The sequence below is a fragment of the Schistocerca serialis genome, chromosome 1 (assembly GCF_023864345.2).
Source record: "Schistocerca serialis cubense isolate TAMUIC-IGC-003099 chromosome 1, iqSchSeri2.2, whole genome shotgun sequence".
Classification (NCBI taxonomy): Eukaryota; Metazoa; Arthropoda; class Insecta; order Orthoptera; family Acrididae; genus Schistocerca; species Schistocerca serialis.
This window is the reverse complement of record NC_064638.1, coordinates 80,756,303-80,783,805: the sequence shown is the minus strand read 5'-3', so window position 1 is coordinate 80,783,805 and position 27,503 is coordinate 80,756,303. Positions and strand designations below refer to the sequence as shown.

Genomic DNA, 27,503 nt, shown 5'->3' with positions numbered 1-27,503 from the left:
AGAATAAAGAATATGTTATAAGAACAGTTAACTATGAGAAAGCTTCATATGAAATGGGAGCCATATTTATTGAATGTCAACTTAATTATGAAAATCAATATTGGAAAAGAAAGAGCAGGTTTTGTGCTTTATTGGGGACAAGACATTGATTCACACAAGCGACATAACAGCAGTCTCTCTCTCTCTCTCTCTCTCTCTCTCTCTCTCTCTCTCTCCCTCCCTCCCCCTCTCCCTCCCTCCCTCCCCCCCCTCTCTCTCTCTCCCCCTCTCCCTCCCTCCCACCCCCTCCCCTTCCCCTCCCTCCCCCCTCTCTCTGTCTCTCTGACACACACACACACACACACACACACACACACACACAAAGGTTTAACTTTTACAAGCTTTTGGTGCCAATGCCTCATTCTTCTGGCAGAAGAGTTGGGTGGGAAGGAAGAAGGATGAAGGAAAAGGGCTGGATAGGTTTAGGAAAAGGGGTACAGTTCAGAAGTCACCCAGAACCCTTGGTCAGGGGAGACTTACCGTCCTCTCCAGTCCTTTTCGTTTACCCCTCTTCCTTCCATTTCAACTTTTCAGCCAGAAGAGGGAGACACTGGCTCCAAAAGCTTGTAAAAATTAAACCTGTGTGTGTGTGTATGTGTGTGTGTGTGTGTGTGTGTGTGTGTGTTTCTGCCACTGCTTGGTGAGTAGATGAGTAGATTTTTTGTTTTATAATTGGGATGATGTGCAGGGTTCAAATTCTAATTTGGCAAGCCAATTATGGTTGGTTGGTTGGTTTGTTTGCTTGTTTCATGTTCCATGGATCATTTTGCATGATAAATTGTTATGATGTGGACTGAGTAATTTTACATTCACACCACAGACTAATTTGTAAATATGGTTCATGCTGAATTAGTTTTTTATATACATATAAAAAATATATATTAATAATTCCTACTCACCACCTATTACACATTACCACAATAGAAATTCTTCTGCGAAATAATAGGAATCGTCAAAGAGAAACTTTCTTTAGGTTGTTTTCAAATTTAACTTTGTTGTCTGAAGGACATATCACTGGATGAGCGATCAAAAAATTTTATCGCAACATTGTGCACCCCTTTTCATGCTAAACTGGAGTAATGAATGTCAATTTTCATGATGCCTGGAATCACTTCAAATGAATGCTGGGATGGTTGTTTCGAGCAAATTATGTCCAATTTCCTATCCCTTAATTGTCCAAATGAGCAATTGCTCATTCTCCAACTACTATAGTATTGATAGGATGTTAAACCCTAATCTCCCTTTCTTATTTCTTAGTGGACGTCATTTATTATTTTCTGTGATATATATTGTTTTAGTACCTCGACTATCTGCTGAAGAAGATAAAATCAATTGTTGAAAAGCATCATGATACAGATGTGTTGGAAACATGTTCAAAGACACTAGAAATACTATGCACCGAGGGAAATGCAATTTTTACTCGATGTGATGTTGCGCGTAGCACACTTATTGACTCTATTGTTCACAAATACAAGGAAGCCATAGATGAATGGCATAGCCTCATGCTTGGGGTAAGTGTCTTTGCAGTACCACGAAAATTATGATAATTGTGTGCAGGAAACCTTACCGGTTCTTTTTATAGTGTACAATTTTCGTACATAAAGTTCTGCTTTGACTTTCAGTGAAACAGATGTGTATATGTTGTAAATAATTGTCTTAGTGCATTATAATTCATATATTTTTGGAGTGGTATACCAGTGTAGATGTAGTAGTTGAACTTGTGAAAAATAGTCATACCTGTTGAGAACTGCATAAGTATTTTCTTTGTTTGATGGAATGTAAAATATTGCCGAGTCACCTATCCTCTAGAATGGCATTTTTAAACTTACGTGTCACGTAACTAATTAATTGTATTTCTTTGGAAATTTCTGATGCCTTATTTGTGGCAAGAATCATTGTCATAAATAGAAATTAATTTGATATTTTAGAACATGATGGTTTCTACTGATGGATGCCAACAAAATTCATTGGCTGTAGTTGCAATGGTAGATCATTGTCGTTATTGAGCATGCTTAAAGAATGCTATAGCACACAAGCAGACACTGAGACTGTGTAGCGTGTCTCTCTCAATAACTTTGTCTCAAATTGCTGGTTCAGTAACTGTTTTCATAAAAGACAGCTAATGTGGAAAATTTTTATTAAGATTTTTTCATCACTTTGACAAATTATACAGTAAAACCCTACTTTTGTACTTTTCAAGGGTCTTAAAAAAAATGGAGTAAAACGCAGAAAAATGTAAAACTTTTTAAGTGGTAAAAGCTACATATAGGAGCCCGCCTTTCATTTTTATAGTTTATTTATGATTTATGTACATAATAGGGGTCAAAATACTCATTATTTATTATCCAGTAAAGGTTATTCAAATTTTCTACTATGTCTTCATTTTGGGGTGGGTGCGTGTGCCTGCGTGCACGCGCGCCCACACACACACACACACACACACACACACACACACACACACACACCTGTGAGTGTAAGCCATCACTCACATGATTTGTGTGTGAAACCCAAAAAAATACCTATTTAAATATTTGCACTTGACAATGAGAATAAATTCTCAAAATGTATTTTGCTAAGCATGAAAAAATATTTGTGGTGCAGTGTTTCATTATTAAACATTTGAACAACACTGGTGTCAACTAGTGCTACAAATTGCCAAATGATGAGGCACATGAAATGTGCTTGAGAGTCATCATGACGAGAACAACAATTACGAAATTGCACAGTCACGGTAGACTCAAAACTACTGTGATTGATTATTATTCGAAAAAATCTAGTTTCTCCCAAGTTATGCCAAATAGAGGTTGGCAGCAGATGGAAATAGAACATGAATCCTTCTGCCATTACCAATTCAGACCTTTTGGGTAGTGTCTCATCATTTCTAGAAACTTAACCGCATAACATTTGCAAACATGTTTAAAGTTCAATGGCATGCCTGTGTCATTTTATGTCATTTACGTCAGTTTTTTTCTACAGGAACAGTGTTCCATAAAGCTTAAATCACAGGAAAATTACAAATATGTTCATGTAAATCAGGTACGAATTAACATTGTGAATGTAGGAAATTTGTTGAGAGAGATAAGAAATATCATAAATGGTGGGAAAATGTTAATTCCAGGAATGTAAAAGCGAGGTTGGACTGTATATTATTCAGTAGTCTTGGGAGACTGGAATTTGATGGCAGGAAATGGAAGAGAATGAAAAATAGTAGGTGAGTATGTATTGGGGGAAATGAATGAAAGAGGAATCCAACTGTAGAATTTTGCACAGAGCATGATTGAAACATCACTAACACTTTTTTTAAGAATCATGAAAGAAGGTTTTGCACATGGAAGAGACCAGGAGACACTGGAAAATTTCAGACGGGTTATGTAATGATAAGACAGAGATTTCAAAACTAGATTGTTAATTGTAAGACATTTCCAGGGACAGATGTGGACTCTGGCCACAATTTATTGGTTATGAACTGTAGGGTAAAACTAAGGAAACAGCAAAAATGTGGGAATTTAAGGAGGTGTGACCTGGACAAAGTTAAAGGATCAGGGGTTGTTGAGAGTTTCAGAGGGAGCATTAGGGAAAGATTGACAAGAACAGGGGAAGGGAATACAGTAGGAGAAGAATGGGTTGCTTTGAGAGAGGAAATAGGGAAGGCAGCAGATCATCTAGTGGGTAAAAAGACAACGGGTGGTGGAAACCCATGGGTAACACAAAAGATACTCAATTTAAATTGATGAAAGGAGAAAATATAAAAATGCAGTAGATGAAGCAGGTGAAAGGGACTACAAAGGTCTAAAAGATGAGATTGACAGGAAGTGCAAAATAGCTGAGCAGGAATGACAAGAGCACAAATGTAAGGTTTTAGAAGCACAAGTCACTGGGGGCAAGAGACATGCCGCCTAAAAGACCAAAGTCAAAATAAAGCCCCAGGAGTAGATGACATTCTGTTAGAACTACTGATAGCCTTGCGAGAGCCAGCTATGACAAAACTCTTCCATCTGTTGAGCAAGATGTATGAGACAGGTGAAACACCCTCACACTTCAAGAAGAATGTAATACTTCCAATTCCAATGAAAGCAAGTGATGAAAGGTGTGAAATTTATAAACTATCAGTTTAATAAGTCACAGTGCAAAATACTAACACAAATTCTTTACTGAAGAGTAGAAAAGCTGACAGAAGTAGATCAGTTTGGGTCCTGGAGAAATGTAGGTACATGCTTGGCAGTACTGGCTCTATGACTTCTCATAGGAGGTAGGTTAAGGAAGTGCAAACCTAGATTTAAAGTGTTTATCGACATTGAGAAAGCTTTTGACAATGTTCACTGGAATACTCTCTTTGAAATTGTGAGGGTAGCAGGGGTAAAAAACAGAGAGCGAAGGGCTATTTACAACTTGTACAGGAGCCCAATGGAGTTATAAGAGATGAGGGGTGTGAAAGGGAAGCAGTGAATAAGAGAGTGAGACAGTGTCGTAACGTATCCCCAATTTTATTCAGTCTGTTCATTGAGTAAGAGTTAAAGGAAACAAAAGAAGAATCTGGAGTAGGAATTGAAGTCCAGGGAGAAGAAATAAAAGCCTTGAGGTTTGCCAGTGACATTAAATTCTGTCAGAGATGGCAAAGGGCTTGGAAGAGTAGTTGAACAGAATGGGCAGTGTCTTGGAAGAAGGAAAATGTGGATAATGGAATGTAGTTAAATCAGGTGATGCTGAGGGAATTAGATTAGGAGTGAGACATTTAAAGTAGTATATGAGTTTGTAATATTTTTATTTAGTTTCGCGTCCCTGTTCAGGCACCAGTATAAAATGACTTTTATCAGAGAGATCGATTTTTTGATTGAGATTTTTACTTTAAGTCGTAACTGGTACCTGAATTTTGCTTGCTGCCTCCTTGAATGATCAGCTTCTGCAGCAGTTGGTGACGTATTATAATTTGGAGAAAGTTATTGTTCTTTAAGGTTTAAAATACGACTCTGTTAGTTACTTGGCCATATTGAGAATAGCTTTGAGCCTAAGTTTTTGTAGCTTTTCATACCTAAGGGACCACTGTTGTAATTAAATATCAAACAGCAATCTGCTTTTCGTGAGAAAAGGAGATTGCTTGGCACACAAACTTCCTTCAAACTACACGTCCTGCTACATCAAAATTGGTCAGTGGAATAACTGACAATGGCTGAAGTAGAGAGGACATAAAATGTAGACTGGCAACATCAAGGGAAGCTTTTCAGAAGAAGGGAAATTTGTTTACATTGAGTACAGATTTACGTGTCGGGAAGTCTTTTTCTGAAAGTATTAGTATGTTGTGTAGCCATGTATGGAAGTGAAACATGGATAAGAAGAGGATAGAAGTTTTTGAAATGTGGTGCTTAGAAGAATGCTGAAGATTAGATGGGTAGATCAAGTAAGTAATGAAGAGGTTCTAAATAGAATTGGAGAGAAAAGAAATTTGTGTCATAACATAACTGGAAGAAGGCGTCAGTTGGTAGGGCACATTCTGAGACATCAAGGGATCGCCAATTTATTGCTGGACTGAAGTGTGGCAGGTAAAAATAATAGGAGGAGACCAAGCGATGAATACAATAAGTAGATGCAGAAGGATGTAGGTTGCACTAGTTCCTCAGAGCTGAAGGGACTTGCTATGGATAGAGTAGCGTGGAGAGCTGCATAAAACGTGATCTAAAATGCAGTCCATTCATTTTTGCTAATATGTGAATATATTTTATTTCTTCAATGTTTTGTTCTGCTCAGCGGACCTAATTAAAAAGTTTTCATTCATTTTCTTCCAAACTTTTTTCAGTGAAATGAAAAAAAGAACTGAATGATAACTGTTGTTACTAAAACATTGTCTGTGCTGCATTATTGAATTCACCTTCTTAATGTCTGTGGCCTGCGTGGCTGGAGTAATAGTGACCAGTTTACAATCCACAGCAGCCGTAGCACTTGCTTGCTTCACATGGCAGTAGTATTGGTACAAATACAAAATGGAATCATTCCTTATGAAGGCAAAATTAAACATATTAAAATAATAGTGCATTAAAAACAACAATACATATCAACTTTATGATAACTGAATTAGTGAGTGTAGATAATTTTACATTACCTGTGTACCAGTATAAACGTTAATGTCAACAATTTTGTGATGCTACAGCTACTATAAGTTATCTGTGTAGTCTGAATTCCAATAAATAGTGGCAAGGGCATGACTGACCAACAATACTAATATATTTATTAAAGGACATTCTCTACACAATATGAGTTGCACTTAGATGTTTGTTACTCAAACCGGTATTCATGCATATTACCCAATATCAATGGCATCTGATACAGAGGAACAAATAAATTTATGTTCATCAATTTTTACAACATGACAACTGTCTACATGATAGCAGAATCATATTGTCTTACCACCATCACCTACATTATCTCCTTGTTGCTGGATTACAGAAGAAATGATTCACTAAATAGAATAGCTGTATGGTTTTCAGGATATGAAGTTGATTTACACTCTAGCTTAGGCATAAAATACACATATTTCTTAATATAATGTAGATGATTCATTAAGAAAATAAAGAAATTGCCACCATTTTTGCTTCCAGTGAAAAACTTCCAAATACTGAAAGGTAAGTACAAGTAGGGTTGACAAAACAATCAGACACAAGGATTTATGTAGCAGTTTTGCCCCAAATGAACACAAAAATTAACGCAGAATTTGGTATATGTGTAAATCAAAAGCATAAGGTGGAATTAAATGGAGGAGGGGGGATGACAGCAAATTAGTTTAGGCTATTTATATTAAATGGAGAAAAAGAAGAAAGCATTGACAGGTGCAATAATTGTTAATCTTTTGTGTATGACAATTTGAGGAGATATGTTAAGCTGATTCTGAGCACATCATGTACAGTTCCTTGCCACTGGGATGATCTGGTTGGAACACAGTGTGTTCCCTTTCCTCCAGTCTTCCCACCTCTTCTGTATTACTTCACTGCCCAAATCTTCTCTTCACATCCCCGTACCATTTTACCATCTTATTTTTCTCATGCATTATCTCCCTAATACTACCATTTCTCATCTTTTCCATTTTTGTGGCACTTGTTCACCTTCATTTATTTACACCTTTCTTTTTTTCCCTTTCCTTCGTGGCTCAGATTTCCACAGGGCACAACAAAATCGGTGTATAATCATTTGGTATATCACTGTTTTACTTTTCTGAGGCACTTCTTTGTTCTATGATGTCATTTCTCTCACTCTTCGTATAAAGTTGCCAGCTTGCCTCACACATTTCCTTGCCTCTTTGCCATTTCTTCCAGTTTTCTGTATTATACTTCCCAGGTACTCGAAACTACAGACTGTTCTCAGTGGCTCCCCATCTAGTGTCGTGTGCTATAGGTTTAGCCTTTCTCCTTGTGACCGACAGCACAAGCTTCTTTGCATTAAATTTTAGGAGATACCTCTGCAAACTGTCTTTACAGTCATCTAATTGTTTCCCTGCACCATCAAACCATCAGCAAACATCGTTTCTGTCATCTGTCTCCTGCCTCTCTTGCAGCTTGTCATTATATCATCCATTACCACTGTGAAAAGTAAGAGATAGCACTTCATTGTTTCAGACCATTTCATTGTGTCAGCTTTGTTCTCTTCGCTCACTCTCTTACACAACTTATACATCCATTACACAGTCCTTTTGCCTCAGTAGTCTGCTTCTCTACCCCCTATCCTCATATTTTGTAAACTGTCATTGCCAGTTTTGTAAAGTCCTTGTCACTACTACTGTGGAGGTCGAGTTACCACTGTTATGATAGGCTGAGTTTGTGAAACAGCTTCTGGTGCAGTACACAACTAAGATAATTTCTCCCTGTCACTATTACGTAGCCATGCCCCAGGGCCAGGTAACAGAATAGGAGAACAAATGCTCTACAATACTCCAACAAATTAGTAACAAAGTCACACAAATGAGTTGAAAAGTTTACTTATCTTTGTGACTTGTTGAATAGTGAAGTCTGCAACACTGCTTTTAATATAACACCAAAAAAAGACCCTCATGGCTAAGTGCAAATATCATAGGTAAACTTCACAGTTCATAGCAAATGCAATTTGCAACAACTGTCTGTTCACTTCCAAGAGTTCACTAACAGATGTTTTCTGTCGAGGCCAGCCCCGGATGATGATATGTAACCAAGTGGGCGAGAGCTGCTCTTCTGTCTTCTGAGTAGGCTTCTGTAGGTTGTCGTCCAGTCATTGGCGAATTGTTCTCGGCTGGCAGTTGGCCAAGGTGAAGTCTTAAATCTTCATTCTTAGTGCCGCCCATGGCGCTGGTGGAACTCGCACAAGTGGCAAGTCTATGACACTGACACCAGCTAGCATCTTTGCTTCTATGGCACTTTTGCCCTGGCTCTGTCTTATTCAAGTGACACAGCATCATTAGTGCCTCCCAAGCTTTACTTTTGAATACAATGTTGTATGCTTTCTCTAAACGCAGGAAGACTACCAATATCTCTCTCTCATACTCATATAGGTATTCCTGCAACTGTCTCGCTCCAAATATGAGCTCTACTGTGGACCTTGTTGGTCTGAAGCCGCAGTATTCTTTTCTCAGCTGCTTTTGCATTGTTTTCCAGATTCATCTGACCATAATATTCTCATATCTTTGCACTATTGCAAGGAATGTCACTATAGTCTTTTACATCCTTCTGGCCTCCCCCCGCCCTTTTTTTTTAATGGGTACAGTTATTCCCTTCTTCCATACTGCTTTCATAAGTCTGTGTAGCCATTGTGCTCACATCTTTTCCTTTCACACTTAATACATCCAATCCGTGCGTTTCTTGTTCTTCAGTGCCTCCTCCACCTCTATCCTGAACAGTTCTACATTGGACTCTTGCTTATCCGGTCATTCCTCGCACACATTGGAGCCAGATTAGTGGAAGTGCTGATTTATTGAGAGTGTCTAAAATTTAGTGTAAACACCTGGAGATTATACTTTATTAAATTCAAGGACACATTCATAGAACAGGTCAGGTCCATATGTAGGAGGATAAGAGTGGAGAAACTTCAGGATAAGGAAATCAGGCACAAGTACATAACAGTGATCTCAGAGAGGTACCAGTTAGTTGAATGTAGGCAATTACAGTCATTGGAAAACGAATGGACAAGGTACAGGGACACAGTACTAGAAGTGGCTAAAGAATGTCTTGGAACAGTAATATGTAAAGGTAGGATGAAACAAACAGTTTGGTGGAATGACACAGTCAAGGCAGCCTGTAAAAGGAAAAAGATGGCGTATCAAAAATGGCTACATACTAGAACTCTGGTAGACAGAGAAAGGGATGTTGAAGAAAGAAACAAAGCCAAACAGATAATTGCAGCATCCAAGAAAAAATCTTGGGAAGACTTTGGAAACAGGTTGGAGACTTTGGGTCAAGCTGCTGGAAAACCATTCTGGAGTGTAATTAGCAGTCTTCGAAAGGGAGGTAAGAAGGAAATAACAAGTATTATGGACAGGTCAGGAAAGCTGCTGGTGAATCCTGTTGATGCCTTGGGCAGATGGAGGAAATATTTTGAAGAGTTGCTCAATGTAGGTGAAAATACGATGAGTAATGTTTCAGATTTCGATGTACAGTGGGATAGGAATGATGATGGAAATAGGATCACATTTGAGGAAGTGGAGAAAATGGTCAATATATTGCAGTGCAATAAAACGGGTGGGGTGGATGAAATTAAGTCGGAACTCATCACATACAGTGGAATGTCAGTTCTGAAATGGCTACACAGGATAATTGAAATGGCGTGGGAGTCGGGACAGGTTCCATCAGACTGGACGAAAGCAGTAATCACACCAATCTTTAAACATGGAAACAGAAAAGATTGTAACAACTACAGAGGTATCTCTTTAATCAGCGTTGTGGGTAAAATCTTCTCAGGTATTGTTGAAAGGAAAGTACGAGTATTAGTTGAGGACAAATTGGATGAAAATCCATGGACCATATGTTGAAAACAATAAACTGGCTGGGTGAGATTAAGATATGTGAACACAAAATAAGCAGAGTCGCATATGCAGATGACTTAGTTGTGATGGCAGATTCGATTGAAAGTTTGCAAAATAATATTTCAGAGGTAGTCAGAAATGTAAGGACTGTGGTACGAAGATTAACATCTCCAAAACGAAAGTAATGGCAGTGGGAACGAGATATAAATGGATTGAGTGCCAAATAGGAGGAACAAAGTTAGAACAGATGGACAGTTTCAAGTACTTAGGATGCATATTCTCACAGGATGGCAACATAGTGAAAGAACTGGAAGCAAGGTGTAGCAAAGCTAATGCAGTGAGCGCTCAGCTACGATCTACTCTCTTCTGCAAGAAGGAAATCAGTACCAAGATTAAGTTATCTGTACACCGTTCAGTCTTTTGGCCAACTTTGTTGTATGGGAGCGAAAGCTGGGTGGATTCAGGTTACCTTATCAGTAAGGTTGAGGTTACGGATATGAAAGTAGCTAGGATGATTGCAGGTACTAGTATATGGGAACAATGGCAGGAGGGTGTCCACAATGAGGAAATCAAAGAAAAACTGGGAATGAACTCTATAGATGTAGCAGTCAGGGTGAACAGGCTTAGATGGTGGGGTCATGTTACACACATGGGAGAAGCAAGGTTACCCAAGAGACTCATGGGTTCAGCAATAGAGGGTAGGAGGAGTCGGGGTAGACCAAGGAGAAGATACCTGGATTTGGTTAAGAATGATTTTGAAGTAATAGGCTTAACATCAGAAGAGGCATCAATGTTAGCACTGAATAGGGGATCATGGAGCAATTTTATAAGGGGGACTATGGTCCAGACTGAACGCTGAAAGGCATAATCAGTCTTAGATGATGATGATGATGATGATTCATAGAACACTTAGTCCTTGAATGTGCACATACACACTGGTACCGCTCACTGTCAAACAACTCACAAACTTTTAGTTGTTGCAGTGATGATTGCAATGGCAGTATACTTTATCACACAACAGCTTTACATTCATTACATTGATACTGCATGTTTCTGTTAAAGTTTGGTCATAAAAAGTTGCTCGTCCGGCATTGTGCTCAGTAGCAATGATTTTCTGCAAAAAAAACTTCAGTTCAACTTATCTTTAATTTCGAGTTTCCACTTGAGGTGTGGCATAAAATGTTCACTTTTAGAAGCCATGATATTGAACCATAAAGAACCTACAATTCCGAACATGGTATAGCGTTATTCAACATTTTACTTAATTGAAAACATTTTTTCACACGAACATTCATTATTGTATGCATAATTTTTGCTTGACTGGCTAGATCTGCTCCATCTGATGTCAACATGGTGCATTTACCTTATGTACTCTATTATAAGATCTATTATAAGATCTTTAAATATGTCTGCTTGTGTCTGTATATGTGTGGATGGATATGTGTGTGTATGTGCGAGTGTATACCCGTCCTTTTTTCCCCCTAAGGTAAGTCTTTCCGCTCCCGGGATTGGAATGACTCCTTACCCTCTCCCTTAAAACCCACATCCTTTCATCTTTCCCTCTCCTTCCCTCTTTCCTGATGAGGCAACAGTTTGTTGCGAAAGCTTGAATTTTGTGTGTATGTTTGTGTTTGTGTGTCTGTCGACCTGCCAGCACTTTCATTTGGTAAGTCACATCATCTGTTTTTTGTTTTTAGATATAATTTTCCTACGTGGAATGTTTCCCTCTATTATAACCCTATTATAAGATCAGGTTTTTTTCCCAAATTTGTCACTCAAAACCTTTGGGTTTGTCTTATATTTGCATATTAAATTATTGCTACTGAGGTCAACAGTTTTATGTTATTTAATAGATTGATATTGGGATCATTCTAAATTTACAGATGAAGCTTGGGCTATTGAGGTCACATGCCGATTTATTTTGAAGAATTAGGAAGAGTGGTTAGGGCAAGCAAGACTCTCACTCAAACAGTTTCAAGATTTCCTAATATGCCGAAGCACTTGATAAAGTATTAACCTTATTCGAACAATCGGTGACACTTCACTCATCTAGTGCTAGCGCATGGTATATGCGAGAAACTCTGCATCTGCACAACAGTCTGTTGCTCTGCTTAAAAGTTGATAATTTCATGAAACACGGGACGACAGAGAATTTAATGCTGTCATCTTACAAACTCTGTTGTATTTGAACGAGCTGTGTTTGTTATAACAATACAACAAAGAGGATAGTTGCTACTCACAATATAGCGGAGATACTGAGTTGCAGAAAGGCACAATGAAAAGACTCTCAGGAAGTTAGCTTTTGGCCAGCAAGATCTTTGTCAAAAATAGACTACACACACATGCAAATGCAACTTGCACACATGACAACGTCTATGGCAACTGGAGCCAGACTGCGAGCAGCAGTGTATTATGGGAAAGGCAACTGGGTGGTGGTGAGGAGGAGGCTGGGATGGGGAGGCAAAGAGTTAGCAGTGTGGGGGTGGGGGACAGTAAAGTGCTGCTGGGAGCATGCAGAGAAAAGGCGGAGAGTAGGGCAGCTAGATGCAGTCGGAAGGTTAGACGGAGGGCAGGGGAGAAAGGGGGTGGTAGCGGAATAGGAGAGAAGTAAAAAGACTGGGTGCGTTGGTGGAATAGAGGGCTGTATGGTTCTGGAATGGGAACAGGGAAGTTGCTAGATGGGTAGGGCAATAACTAATGAAAGTTGAGGCCAGGAGTATTATGGGTGTTTGTGTTTCTTTGTTGGCTGAAAGCTAACTTTCTGACAGTCTTTTTGTTGTGCCTTCCTGTGTCTCATCATCTCCACTATATTGTGAGCAGCAACTATCCTTTTCATTGTATTGTTACATTCTGTCCTGGATTTTCCATTGTTTGTTTGCAATAAAAGTTGTCGTACATGAATCAATACCAGTTAACAGTGAAAGGGGAACAAGTCTCCAAGCAGTTCTAGGCGCTACAGTCTGGAACCGCGCGACCTCTATGGTCGCAGGTCCGAATCCTGCCTCGGGCATGGATGTGTGTGATGTCCGTAGGTTAGTTAGGTTTAAGTAGTTGTAAGTTCTAGGGGACTGATGACGTCAGAAGTTGAGTCCCATAAAAAAAACATTACTTTTCTGAATGCAAGTCAGTATTTTATTTTATTTGATTATGAGATACTGTGACGATTTATCGAGTGGGCTGCAAAAGAGAAATTATCGCTAATCACTTACGAATACCAGGTAGAAATGTTACCACTATTCAGTTGGCTTTAGAACAAGTTGGTGAGTTTCAAACAAAGGAAATTAATCCAGAATTAAATGTCAAAAAATGAAATAAATTATATTAAACTGTCTGTAAATGGTATCACAAGAATAAATTACGGTGGCAAGACCAGTCATGGAGATAGTACCAAAAGACATTGGGTCTGATTCAAGAGATTGAGAGGGTCCAAAGAAGAGTGGCAAGATTCATGACTGGTACATTTAGCCATCGTGAGAGCATTACAAATCTCGTAGAAAGTTTGAAGTGGGACACTTACAGATAGACAACGCGCTAAAAGGAAGGGGCTGCTCACTAAATTCCGAAATCTGATCTTTGCCGAGGATGTAGAGCATATATTGTTACCACCAACTTTCAAACCGTGCAATGATCACCATTCAAAGACAAGGAAATTAGAGCTTGTACTGAGGCGTGCAGACAGTCGTTTTTCCCTCGTGTGATCCACGAGTGGAACAGAGGGGGGGGGGGGGGGGGGGGGATATGACTTTGGCACAAATTGTGCCCTCTGCCACACACCGCTTGTGCAATTGTGATCTTTTATTTATTAGTTGGTATTGTTAAATATGACCTGCACTCCAGAAGGTATTTAAATCTGTGTTTCACAGTTTCTCAAGCACAGTATTACAGGTTTGGAAGGGGAACAGTGATATCAGCTTGTTTGAGAACTGGGATGAGTGCGGGTAGGGAAATAGTGAGAAAGCAGCAAATTACGTCATACTGCCAACCATGGGAACCTGTACTGTGTACTTTGGCTTTTTATGAACACTTATCATATTTAAACTGTAGAGTGCCCTAGTCCATTTGAAATGACTTTAAAATTGGACAAATACACAACAATGATATACGTTTCTGCAGGAGAGTGTAAAAGCCTGGATAGGGACTAGTGGTGTACTTAAGAGTACGTGTTTCCTGCAGCAGTATTGTTGACCCCCATCATGACATATGACTGGAGTGAATGGGGGTGTGTCAGCTGCTGGTTCTATGCTGCCAGTGATAGAGTGGTGGGCACAGAATGTGTTAGGAAGCAAGAGACGTAACATTTTCACATCAGCATAGAAGTGAAAACTTATATGTATTCGGCCATAAAGCAGATGGGTTCCCAGTTTGCACCATAACGACAGCCTAACATATATTTGGAAGAAGTCATGAAATATTTGTGACAATGAAGATGAAGATATAAATTTCACAGCTGTGCCGTTAGCCTGATAGTGATGATTAATAACAGGTATACCACAGTCAACAGACTAAGTAAAAAAAAAGGTAGTGAAGATAAAAAGTAATGTAAACGATTTCTTTTCATTCATTTTATTTCTTCGTGTATTATCAAAATGTGTCAGTCAATAAATGGCCTAAGTTTAAAATAACATTTTAGGCAGATATGTAATGTCAAAAAAACAGTTTGTAATTTTGATCAGTGAGAATATGTTAAAAATAATACTTTCTCAAGGAGCCTCTTGGAAAAACCTTGGTGACAGAAACCACTATTTGATAATTGCATATCACGCTGAAGAATGTGTGATACATGGCAGTGAACACATTATTTTTTATTATTAGTGATGAATACTGAAATGGAGGAAAAAAAGTATGGAGAATGAAAACTACTACCAGAAAATAAGATATTTTTGTTGAAAGTGCCAAGGGAGTTACTAAACCTAATCCCTTGACTTTAGACTGTCCCATCGCCACCATTAAACATTTACATCTATACTCAGCAAGCATCTGATTTAAATCCAGAATTTGTGCATGCTATTTAAATCATAGAAAATATCTCTCTCTCTCTCTCTCTCTCTCTCTCTCTCTCTCTCTCTCTCTCTCTCTCTGCCAACCAGCTTTGTGAAATGAAAATGCCACTCATCACTGATATTGGCACTGGATAGTATTGGGATTTAATGGTTTTGGTAGCAGAGGCATTGTGAAATGTGTACCTTTCCTTTTTAATGGGATTGTTTGTGTGTTTGTGTTATGTTGTATGCTTACTCCCACTAATTTCATGTCCAGCCTCACACAGGCTTCGTAATGCATGGGCTTGTTTTACACAATAATTTTTTGCATTTCAGAATGAAGTACCAGATGAAGATGAGACATTCAGTGTTGTCTACAGTTTGAAAAAAGTTGCCATTTTCTACCAGTGTCACAATATGGGTCACTGGGGCGTTTGGGACCCTGTCTTCAGAGATATAATTGAAGCACAGGGTGGCTCTAGCTTGAAGAGTTTACCGCAGGAGGTGAGAAAATGCTAAATAACCATTTTTACAACTTTTTAGCCCCCCAATTATTATGATTTCATTAAAGAGGATCAGCTCAAATGTTGATGGCTGTTATTGTTTGTTGTTTGTGGTGTCTGTGAAAGGACTTCTATAACCTAGTTACGTAGAAGTTTTTAAGGCTTAAGAACAACACAAATCAAGTCAGATAAAATGTCTTGGGAATGTACTACAGTGCCTATTTTAGTGAATCTCTGCAGAACCCAATATTTTTTTCCTTAAAGAGGGGTTTACCTTAATGGGGGTTTAGCTTAGGTACTTGGGAGGAATGACTCAGAATCATAGTTCAGGCATGTTTATGTGTTGTAAGAGCTATTTAGTCACAAGTTGCCAATAATATATTACAAATTTAAATTTTAATGTCAGAAGTTTTCATTCCAGTTGCTTCACGTTTGTTAGTATTTACTCATCTATGTTGAAAGAGGAATAGTAGTCCGTGATGGTGTATATTCCTTGCACAGCAGCTACAAAACTTTGTACAACAGGCTCGTCCTCTCTTTCATTATTGTCAACACTACTTCCTACCTCACAGTGTTCCTTCACTAGCATTTCACACATCTCAGATACATTCATTTTGGCTGTGTAAATCAAAATGTCGTCATCACAAGAAACAGTCCTGGAATGTCAAATGTTCAATAACATCTGTGATTATGATCTATTCGTCTTCTCGAACAATGTCATCAACAGCAGCTATTATACCACAACCAGCCCTTTCAAAACAGTTTAACGCAATATGTTGTTTTGCACAACTCCAGGCAGCTAGAAACATATCTATAGGATGCAGAATGTTGGTCTTGTCACTTCCTTCCTGTCGAGGGGTGTAATTGACTTCTGTACAACTGCTATTCTGTATTTGGTTTTAACAGTGTGTGTTGTGCCCCCATATAGAGGCTGCAGATGACATGCAGTTTGGTGGAATGAATACAACATTTACATTCCTAGAAATTGTGTTTTCTTGTGATGCGCAGGGCTTTGTTCAATAATAAGCACTATACCTGCTACACCCACCTTGGCATATAAACACCTGAGAAATCTTGTAAAGATTTCTGATGTCATTCAGCCATTGATGTTAAACATTTTAAATACAAGGCAGTCTATTTATGTTTTAAAAACACCTGGAAAATTTAAATCTTGCTATTTTCAGAGGGGCAACTTCTCACTTCCGTCAGTATTTACACACAATAGTACAGTCATTCTATGTTCTCTCTCTTTCTTTTTTTCTTTTTACACCTCCATTCCATTTTTCTTTGTGAACAGAACATATTTTCACAGGAAGTAAAATGTAAAAATCAAAAGTTTCATATGCATTAAAAATGTCTCTGGGCTCATAATGCTGAATTAATTGTTTATTCAAATGGTTAAAATTTTCTAGAACCATAGCCTCACTGTTTCTGCTTACTCTCTGAAATGAGAGATTTAGGTTTTTTAAAACCTATCTAATCAGCTGTTCAAGACACCGAAATTTTCAATACTTACCTGGGAAATTTCTTGAGGCTTCTCTTGCAGTATATTTCCACTTACTAGGATTGTTGCCACTTTTCATCCCTTGAAAACCATATTAAAAGAATACTTCCTACATCATTAAATTGTGGCATCCTGATGTTCTTGCTATTGCATCTAGAGGAATTGCTAGCTTCGGCATTTAACAGTGCTTCCTTGTTTTCGAGAATGCCGCACTGTGAAGGTGGGGCCAAATCATTCTTCTTCACCCTATTGGAAAGTTTTGTGTTGCAGTTGTCTTCAACATTGTGGATGATCATCAGCTTTTGTTAAATTATAAGCTCTCTGCGTTATGTTTGTGGGACATAACTTCACGGCACTAAAATTAATAAATTTGACAATAACAAAGTCAACACTTTTGCGCTTCATAACTCCGTGAGTGTGGTTTCAGATCATGTGACAACGCTCCCATTTCTGATTCCTTCAACCCTTTTCCAATATTGCCACAATGGAATTAGATGTAGATATGTGTCGACCAAAAGAATAGATTACCTTGTACTGCTGTCACACTACAAGAAAGGCGTATGAAAACAAACACTCATTTGGGCATGTTAGGAATTGCTTAAAAACTGGATTTTAATTTGCAGCATGTTTCACATTTATTCCTTAAAAGTGGACTTTTTCTTAAAGCAGGTTTTGTTAAAAGTGGGGAGGAATAACTGTTCTTATGATAGTTTCACCAGGACCAGGACAAATATTCGTGAAAAGCAGGATTTTCTTAAATATGGGTTCATTAATTTAGGATTTTACTGTATATTTTTGCAATGAAGACTGCAACAATTACACCGAGGGAGTTTATAACAGTGAGAGAAAGTTCAGCTGTTTCAGTGTATTCAGTGAGAAAGCGTGAAGATATTTTGCATGTACCATAAGATTTTTTACTGATTCTTCAGAATTTTCTCCTACGGTTTACTGAATTGGACCTGTAAACTCTTATTTTCGTAGAATCACTCAAGTACATTTTCTTGTCTGTATCACTTTATTGAATACTTATTGTAAAATTATTTCAATCATATTGATTCAAAATTGTGATCTGTTTGGGAAAAAATACAGTTGCAGTATCCTTCAACTGTAATTTTTTTAGGTTTGTGTGACCAATATGATGGGGCCACTGTTTTCTTTGTTTATGTGCATCTTGAAATTTTCTGCCACACTGGAATATGTGATGACAGTTTGATATTGAATGGAAAGTCAGTTACGTCCAAGCACATTATTCTAAATCATTTGATTTATGGCATTGCCCGTGTCACCAGTTACTATGGATAATATTCTTATTAAAATCATGACACTTGCTCAAAACGTGTACTGTGCACTTATAAATTGTGCAACATGGGAACCATGTGTCTGCCCTTGATGGTTCATCTGAAGATGACTGGCAGGTGTACCGTTGAACTATGGATTTTGGGAACAGATGACAGTAGGCTACAATTTTCATAAAAAATTGATATCTTCATTCTTGTTTGGTTAGTCACACAGTAGTATGTAAAACAGGGTGCAGCTGTTGCTGTAACATTTAACATCAGCCTACTAATCTCTGCATTTTGGAATTTTCTCTTGGGTACTTCAGCTTATGGAACATAAACTTTATATAATTATCTGTTTGGTAATTAATTTAGGAATACAAGTAGCTATGGGTAATAATCAAACATACTGGTACATAAGTGACAGACTTGGGTCACAGTTGCATAATCTTAAACCAAAATCACTGCAGGCTGTGGTGTTCCTTTCATGTCTTATTTCTTTTTGTCCTCTATCTCTCTCATCTGTAACACCCATAATTGCCGGAAGAAGAATGCTTCCTGCAGAAAATATGAATGTGCAAACTACAGCTGAACATTATTGCATTTGTTTTGTTGTGATTTATATGTAATTACATTGTTGTTTGGGGAGAAGTGAGAAAAAATCCTTATCTTCACAGGCTATTAAATACTGCATTTCTGCTGCATTTTTTGGAATACTGTGGGATCTCCGCCACATTGAGGAGCTGATCGAAGGCGGTGCAAGTGGCAGTGAAGAAGTGGCTACCTTAAAGGGAAGGCTACATAATTTCATGGACACCATGAAGCAGCTTCTCCAGACAGCAGTGGTTCAAGCTTACAAAGAAGAGGCAAGAAATTAAGATGTATTATATTTTTAAATTTAGTCGCATGTGTGATGCACATTTCACAGTTTTATTTGCTCGATTGAGTATGGAAATTGGGAAATCATTTGTCTTTGACAATTTTATGATTGTTCACACTTACTTGTTATTTTTTTCTTGACATCTTCCCTCCCTACATTTTCCCCTTCTACACTCCTTTTTGTGTGTATGCTTGCAAGATGCAGTTGATTTAAATGTTTACTTACAAAATTGTATTTGCTTTCCCTTGTTTGTTTACTATGTCAATTCTATGGTTTACATAGCATACTTTTCTATCATTTTTCCCCATTTATCTCTGTCTTACTAAACCTGATATCATATTTGAGGAAGCACAGTGTTTCTTTGTTTTATTTGTTAACTGTATTTGATCTTTGCAGTGCCCAATTGTTTATAATGTGAAGCATAGCTTCACAGTTTGGATTTATAAACTCCTCTGAAGATTAAACTGTTCTAAATGGAGTTCGAACCTTGGACCTTTGCCTGTCACAGACAAGTGCCTTACCTACTGAGTTACCTGAGCATGACCCACAACCCATCCTCACAACTATAGTTCTGCCAGTACCTCATCTCCTACCTTCCAAACTTCACAGAAGTTCTCCTCCATACCTTGCAGGCCTAGTACTCTGGAAGAAAGGATATTGCAGAGACGTGGCTTAGCCACAACCTGGGGAAATGTTTCCAGGCTGAATTTTGCATTCTGCAGCAGAGTGGACACATATGAAACTTCATATCAAAAGCAACAGTCATGGGTTTGAGTCCTGGGCTGACACACAGTTTTATTCTGCCAGGAAGTTTCATATCAATGCATGCTGCACTGTAGAGTGAAAAATTCATTCTGGAAACAATATCCCAGGTTATGGCTGAGCCATGCTTCCACAATATCTTTCTTCCAGGAGTATTAGCCCCAGAAGTTTGAAGGGTAGAAGATGATGTACTGGCAGAAGTATAGCTGTGAAGATGGGTCCTTGAGTTGTGCTCAGGTAACTCAGTAGGTAGAGCACTTGTCTGTGACAGGCAAAGGTCCAAGGTTCGAACTCCATTTAGAACAGTTTAATCTTCAGAGGAGTTTATAAATCCAAACTGTGAAGCTATGCTGGAAAAGACAAAATTACCAGGTTTGAGTCCCGGGAAGCTTCATATCAATGCTCACTCACATGCAGAATTGAAAATTCATTCTGGAAACTTTTCCTTCTACTATTACACATATACAGCAATTGCACAAACTGCCATTCATTTGATTATTTTTCTTACTATAGTTACTTAAATATTTGACAGACATAGATTAATGTAATTTTCAGCTGTTTTACCAACTTATGGCCATATGTACAATTGTTCGATTATATATTTATTTTATTACAGGCATATATCACTGTGTGTGACCTTCTTGTGGTTTTCTGTAACCAATTAGCAAGCAATCAGGCATTAACTGACCTCGTGTATGAGCCAGACAGAGCCTTGCAGAGCATGCTCAATGACTTCATTCAGCAGTATGTGTTTATTGTTGAAGAAGATGGTCAGTACTTAACAAATCTACCAAACTAATTTTTATTTGCATCTTGGAAGTGAATTTTCTGTTATTTTGTACAGAGTAAATGCTTGCATAAAGTATTATAAGTTTATTAGAAGAAATGAAATTATAGAATAAGAATTTTGGAACTGCATGTAGATCAAATGTACATTCTAATATTTTAATTCTTGGTTATATCCCTGTATAAATTTATATATGCCTAAAGCAGTATTTTTTGCCAGCCCTTAGATGTTTATTGTCATGAAAACATATAGTTTTGTTAATGGAATGTCTAGACAGTGGAGCATATTGTTGCCCTGTATTGTACATAAGTGTTGTATTGTAAAAATACAGTGAAACCTCCATCCATCACAGGTATTTCTATTGCCTATGGGAAAAAATACATATATTGCAGTGATCATCATAGAATATTGGCTCCCGTGGTATTTAATTTTGTTGCCTCTTCCAAATTTCTGATGTTTTTCATCTATCATTTTGATCTTCCTTTTCTTTTCTATTTCTCCACTGTATTCTTTCCTGTATTTGTCTTAACTAGAAGCAACCATAACTGTATGGCATGCAAGAGCATGGTGTCAACAGCTTTTATCTGTATACCTTATGGTATTTTGTACTCTTCATTCTGTGGGCTTCCTTTCCTGTTGCTTCTGTTCTAACAAGTGCAGTGCAGACTATTTAAAGGCAGTCTTTTTACAATGTGTGGTATGTGCACTTGTTAATGTATCTGCAGGTCTGTTGTATCTGGCTTTTATTTATGAGATTTGTGGTGTTAATGTATTTAGAGTAATTGTAAAGTACCTACTGTGTGTATAATAGCGGCATAAACTAGAAATATTTTGTTATTTCTTTGTAATATAAAAAAGAGAAAAGGTAAAAGTAATTTATCCATTACCAGTACTTGTTGAAACAGAATAATAGCTAGTTATATATCCCACAAATGAGCATAATTCTTAAGAAACGTCCAATCACTCTTGTTTTGTTGCCACTTCAGTGACGTGAAGTTCAATAGCGCTGTGTCTGCGAGAGGACACTAGCAATTACTCAGTTAAGTTACCAAAGTTGAGTGTGGTGTTTCTGAGCGCCTTATACAACTGTAACAGCATGACCACAGTGTAATAATCATTGTGGCCTTGTGGAGGCCACTTATATAAAAGTTAAAAATACTTCATCTTTTGGATATTGCATCTTTGTTTGTTCTCTTTCATTTTAAGGGATGTGTGTGTGTGTGTGTGTGTGTGTGTGTGTACACATACCAGCATTATTCATGAACATTTTCCTTTCGTTTTGATAGTGTATCAGTTGCTTGACTTTTGACTAATGCTTTCTTTGTCGAGCCCAGATTAGTTACCTTATTTTCACGTGCTACCTTTATGTGTTACATAATAGTTCATATGTACATTCAATGTCTGTTTTTTTACTACATTTTGAATACTCTGTTTTGAGAAAATTTACTACCTTACAATTTGTGCAAAAGTACACTAAGCTCCAACCTAGTGTGGCTAGTGATGTGATTAGATTTGATTTAAAGTTTTTGCAAATATAAATGGTCTGTGTCCATTGTTATTCATTATTGCAGTGAATTCGATTATCGTGTTCAGATTTCTGGTAGTTGGTCTTCACACTGAGAAAGTAAAGTTTCTCAACATGTATTTGTTACAAGCATTTGTAAACATTAGTAATATCATTTGATAAGTTCACTATATTTCGAACAGTTACATAGCTTACAAGAACTGGTTTATAGATTTTCATCATTGAATTTTTTTATTGAAACTGCTCTTAATAGGTGTTCTGGGCAATATAAATTTGTCAGTTGAAAATTAATTCCTTTTTGTGTGTTTGCTTTAATGAAATTAAATTACACGAGAACATCACAACTAAATACTTCTTCCATGTGAAGTGAGAAATAACACATTTCTTGTAACTGCTTTGACTTAAAAATGCATCTAAGAGTCAGGATTCTCATACATCGATGGGTAAAAAATGAGTAAAGCTACAAGGGAAGTCAATTACAAATATTCTGCTCCCATAATCTTGCATGTTTTATGTGCAGTAGTTAAAATTTTTCAGAGTAAGCCTCTTTCAGTGCCAGTTCTTGTTCGTACATCTACATACTACGCAAGCCACTGTTTGGTGCATGATGGAGGGTTCCTAGTACCACTACTAGTCATTCCCTCTCCTGTTCCACTCCCAAATAGAGCAAGGGAAAAAGGACTGTATGCTTCTGTAAGAGTGCTAATGTGTCTTACTTTATCATCATGGTCCTTACACAAAATGCTTGTATGCAGCAGTAGAATCTCTCTGAAATCAGCTCTAAATGCCAGCTCTCTAAATTTCGCAACAATGTTCCTTGAAAAGAATGTCGTCTTCCCTATAAGGATTCCCATTTGAGTTTCCGAAGAATGTCAGCAATCCCTGCATGTTGATTGCTAAGCAAATATCAAACACGATAATCACTGCTATTGAGCACATTATCTTTTTACATGTAACTGCACATTTTTTGGAATATTTTTTTTATTTTTATTTGGGTGAAGTGAACAGAAAATCTGCTATATAAAATGTCTCTATAATTAGAGAGACTAACTCACAATTTGAACATGGTGAGATTTTGTGCTCTGAATATAATAACAGGGAAAACAAAAAACATGTTGTTGTTGTTGTTGTTGTTGTTGTGGTCTTCAGTCCTGAGACTGGTTTGATGCAGCTCTCCATGCTACTCTATCCTGTGTAAGCTTTTTCATCTCCCAGTACCTACTGCAACCTACATCCTTCTGAATCTGCTTAGTGTATTCATCTCTTGGTCTCCCTCTACGATTTTTACCCTCCACGCTGCCCTCCAATACTAACTTGGTGATCCCTTGATGCCTCAGAACATGTCCTACCAACTGATCCCTTCTTCTGGTCAAGTTGTGCCACAAACTTCTCTTCTCCCCAATCCTATTCAATACTTCCTCATTAGTTATGTGATCTACCCATCTAATCTTCAGCATTCTTCTGTAGCACCACATTTCGAAAGCTTCCATTCTCTTCTTGTCCAAACTGGTTATCGTCCATGTTTCACTTCCATACATGGCTACACTCCATACGAATACTTTCAGAAATGACTTCCTGACACTTAAATCAATACTGGATGTTAACAAATTTCTCTTCTTCAGAAACGCTTTCCTTGCCATTGCCAGCCTACATTTTATATCCTCTCTACTTCGACCATCATCAGTTATTTTCCTCCCCAAATAGCAAAACTCCTTTACTACTTTAAGTGCCTCATTTCCTAATCTAATTCCCTCAGCATCACCCGACTTAATTAGACTACATTCCATTATCCTTGTTTTGCTTTTGTTGATGTTCATCTTATATCCTCCTTTCAAGACACTGTCCATTCCATTCAACTGCTCTTCCAAGTCCTTTGCTGTCTCTGACAGAATTACAATGTCATCGGCGAACCTCAAAGTTTTTATTTCTTCTCCATGAATTTTAATACCTACTCTGAATTTTTCTTTTGTTTCCTTTACTGCTTGTTCAATATACAGATTGAACAACATCGGGGAGAGGCTACAACCCTGTCTTACTCCCTTCCCAACCACTGCTTCCCTTTCAAGTCCCTCGACTCTTGTAATTGCCATCTGGTTTCTGTACAAATTGTAAATAGCCTTTCGCTCCCTGTATTTTACCCCTGCCACCTTTAGAATTTGAAAGAGAGTATTCCAGTCAACATTGTCAAAAGCTTTCTCTAAGTCTACAAAAAACATAGAATCTCATTTAAAAAATTCAGATGCCTAAATTGTAAATAAACTGTTACTAATAATGTTGAGCAGAACCAGCCTATGGCTATCTGCCTTCCATGATCAGTGCACTATGAACAGACCTATTGAAGTACAGTGAACCCTGCTTTTATGCTTTTCAAGGGGCTTGACAAGATGCTGTAAAATTTAGGAAATAATGTTGAAAGCAGTAAAAGTTACACATAGGATTTCCACTTGTTTTCTGATAATTGTTCTAATAAAAACCACTGATGTAACTGGAACTGACAACTGTGTGAGAAATAGAAACATTTGACTTAAATTCATTACTTCACAATTGATGTTTAAGAGTCTGGCAAGTAGAATCATTTGACCTAATTTCATACACCATATCAATGTTTTTGGAAAACCTGCAGTTGTTATTCATTAAGTAAGTAATAAAACACTGCACCACCTACATATTTTTTGTGCTTAGCATGACACATTTTGAGACTTTATTCTTCTTGGCAAGTGAAATATTTACAGAAGTATTTTATGTTGTGTTAGCATATGTGGTGTTCTGTATCTCTTGGTCTGTAATCGTATTCTTAAAGTTACCACGCACCACACACGTGCAAACTATCACTTACATGCTTTGCTGTGAAACATCGCAAAAATGCAGATGTAAATATTTGTACTTGACTATGAGAATAAATTCTCAAAACTTGTCTTGCTAAGCTTGAAAAAAATACATAACTGATGCTGTGTTTAAACCAAAAGCATTTGAGCAATGTGAAATGAACTAAGGTGTCAACCAGTGCTGCTAGTGGCCAAGCAACAAAACAACTAAATGTGGTTCAAACAATGCAGAAGTGTTAAGATGACCACAACAATCACAAAGCTGGGCATGCACGACAGAGACAACTTGGAAATAATTGTGGTTGGACATGATATCTTTATTCAAAGACTGTGATTTGAACAAACCTAGTTACTCCCATCAGCCATCACGTTGAGTAGCACTTGGCAGTGGCAGGAAGTAAAGCACGAATTGTTTTGACTTTATCCGTTTACTGGTTCTGATCTGCTGCGTAGAGTGCCCTGGTGTCAAGAAACTTAACCAAGTAATGTTTGTAAATGCACTTGACGGCCATTGTAATTTTGTGTGCATTATATCAGTTATTTTCTCCATGAACATATTTTTGTGAAGTGGGGAAATTGTTGATGTGTTAATACAAAATTGGGTGCAAATTAACATTGTGGACACAGGAAATTTGATGGGAATGATAGTCATAAATTACAGGAAAATGTTAATTCCAGGAACATAAAAGTTCAATGTTGTATGGTTTTCTGGTGTTTGTGTCCCAGCACTTACGTCGTGTGATACTCTGCTGTGGGAGTAGGTCCCATAGTATAAAAAATATGGTGAAAAGCGGCATAGCCACAGCCCTTAGGTTGGTACCATATTCTATCCTTGTCTCCGAATGAAGTATGTTCTAAAATAACTCACATCATGCCAACTCTGCATGTCAGTTTAGGAGTTTAACCCATATTTCTGTTTCAGAAGACTGATGATCAGATTGCCATAAAACCAATTTCTTCCAGATGAATGCCAGTTTCTTATCTCACTGTTGACCAGTTCAAGACATTTTTTCATCCCTAATTACATATATGCTATTGAAACAAAAAATTCTTAATATCTGTTTCAGTACTTTTCCAGAGAAACAATTGAACTTATTGACCACACTGTCAGAGCAATTGGAATCCCTTTCCTCTATTCTGGATAGCAACCTAACAGTGTGCCTTCTGAGAGGTGGCAAGCAAATAAAAACAAAAAAGTTGTTGAAACTGGTAATTGGTAGTTAGTGATCTGAAAACGTAGCATGTATGTTGGGTAAAATTAGAATCTTTTCTTTGTGATTAGAGATGTTTAAATGTTTGTCTTACGACAAAATTGATCAGAAAAAGTTATTGGAGATACAGTACAACCCCACTTTTACTTTCCTGGAATTAATGTTTTCCTGACATTCACAACGTTTATCACTCCTGTCAAATTCCCTGTATCCACAATGTTAATTTGCACCTAATTTTGCATCAACATATTTACAGTTTTCCTAAAGTTTACACTTTATGAAAAAATAAAATGGCATTGGGCGTCAAGTAGTGTTTACAAATGTTACATGGGTAAATTTTTGAGACCAGGTGCTGTACTCAGTGGATCTGAAATGAGTAAAAGATGGAACAATTCGTGCCATATCTCATGCCAGTGCCACCTCTACTCGGCCTGGTGGCTGATAGCTAGGTTCATTCAAAAGAAAAAACTAATAATAATAAAATCGTGACCAATCACAACCATTTCCAAACTGTCTCTACTGTGCATGTGCAGTTTCGTGATTGTCGTGACACCTTTGTTGAACCATGGTTTGCCTGTTTCATCATTGGGCCACTTGTAGCGTTAGTTGACATCTTCACTCACTTTCCGTGACTGAAATATTTTTGGTTTAAACACAGTGCCAGTTATGTATTTTTTCATGCTGAACAAAACAGGTTTCAAGAATTTATTCCTGTCATAAAGTGCAGTATTTACGTATGTATTTAATGTGATTTTACACAAACAAACAGAGTGAGTGATAGTTCGCATATGTGTGGTTTTCTACATAACTGAGGGCGCACATTACCGGATAACCTCAAAAAGATGACTGCAGTGCAAGAGACACAAAACAACACACATACAAACACCACACGAAGTACTTATGCAAATATTTGCACCTTAAAAAGAGAAAAAATTCTAGAAGCATGTCATGCCAAGCATGAAAAAATGCATAACTGTTGTAGTGTTTCATTATTTACATAACGAATAAGAGCTGCAGGCTTTCCAGCAACATTGATTACCATCTACGAAACTGAGTCACATTTCTTCGTTACATCAGCAGTTTTTACTAGGTAATAAAGCTTTATCAGAAGGTAAACAAGTCCCTGAGAAGTATTTTGATGCCTATTATATACATATATCATACGTAAAATGCAAAAATGTAAGGGGGTAGCCTATACATAACTTTAACAGCTTAAAACATTATTTCCCACATTTTAC

At 37.6% G+C, this 27,503-nt stretch overlaps 1 protein-coding gene across 2 annotated transcripts in view; it reads left to right on the top strand.

Annotated features, from left to right (window-relative positions):
• Positions 1-27,503, top strand: part of LOC126462196 (cohesin subunit SA-1) — a 154,665-nt gene that overhangs the window by 69,199 nt on the left and 57,963 nt on the right. For both annotated transcript variants that reach the window (XM_050096057.1, XM_050096056.1), the window contains exons 13-16: positions 1,338-1,550; positions 15,328-15,495; positions 18,953-19,141; positions 20,534-20,687. In XM_050096057.1, the coding sequence (XP_049952014.1) occupies positions 1,338-1,550; positions 15,328-15,495; positions 18,953-19,141; positions 20,534-20,687 (724 nt within the window). The remainder of the gene's footprint in view (positions 1-1,337; positions 1,551-15,327; positions 15,496-18,952; positions 19,142-20,533; positions 20,688-27,503) is intronic.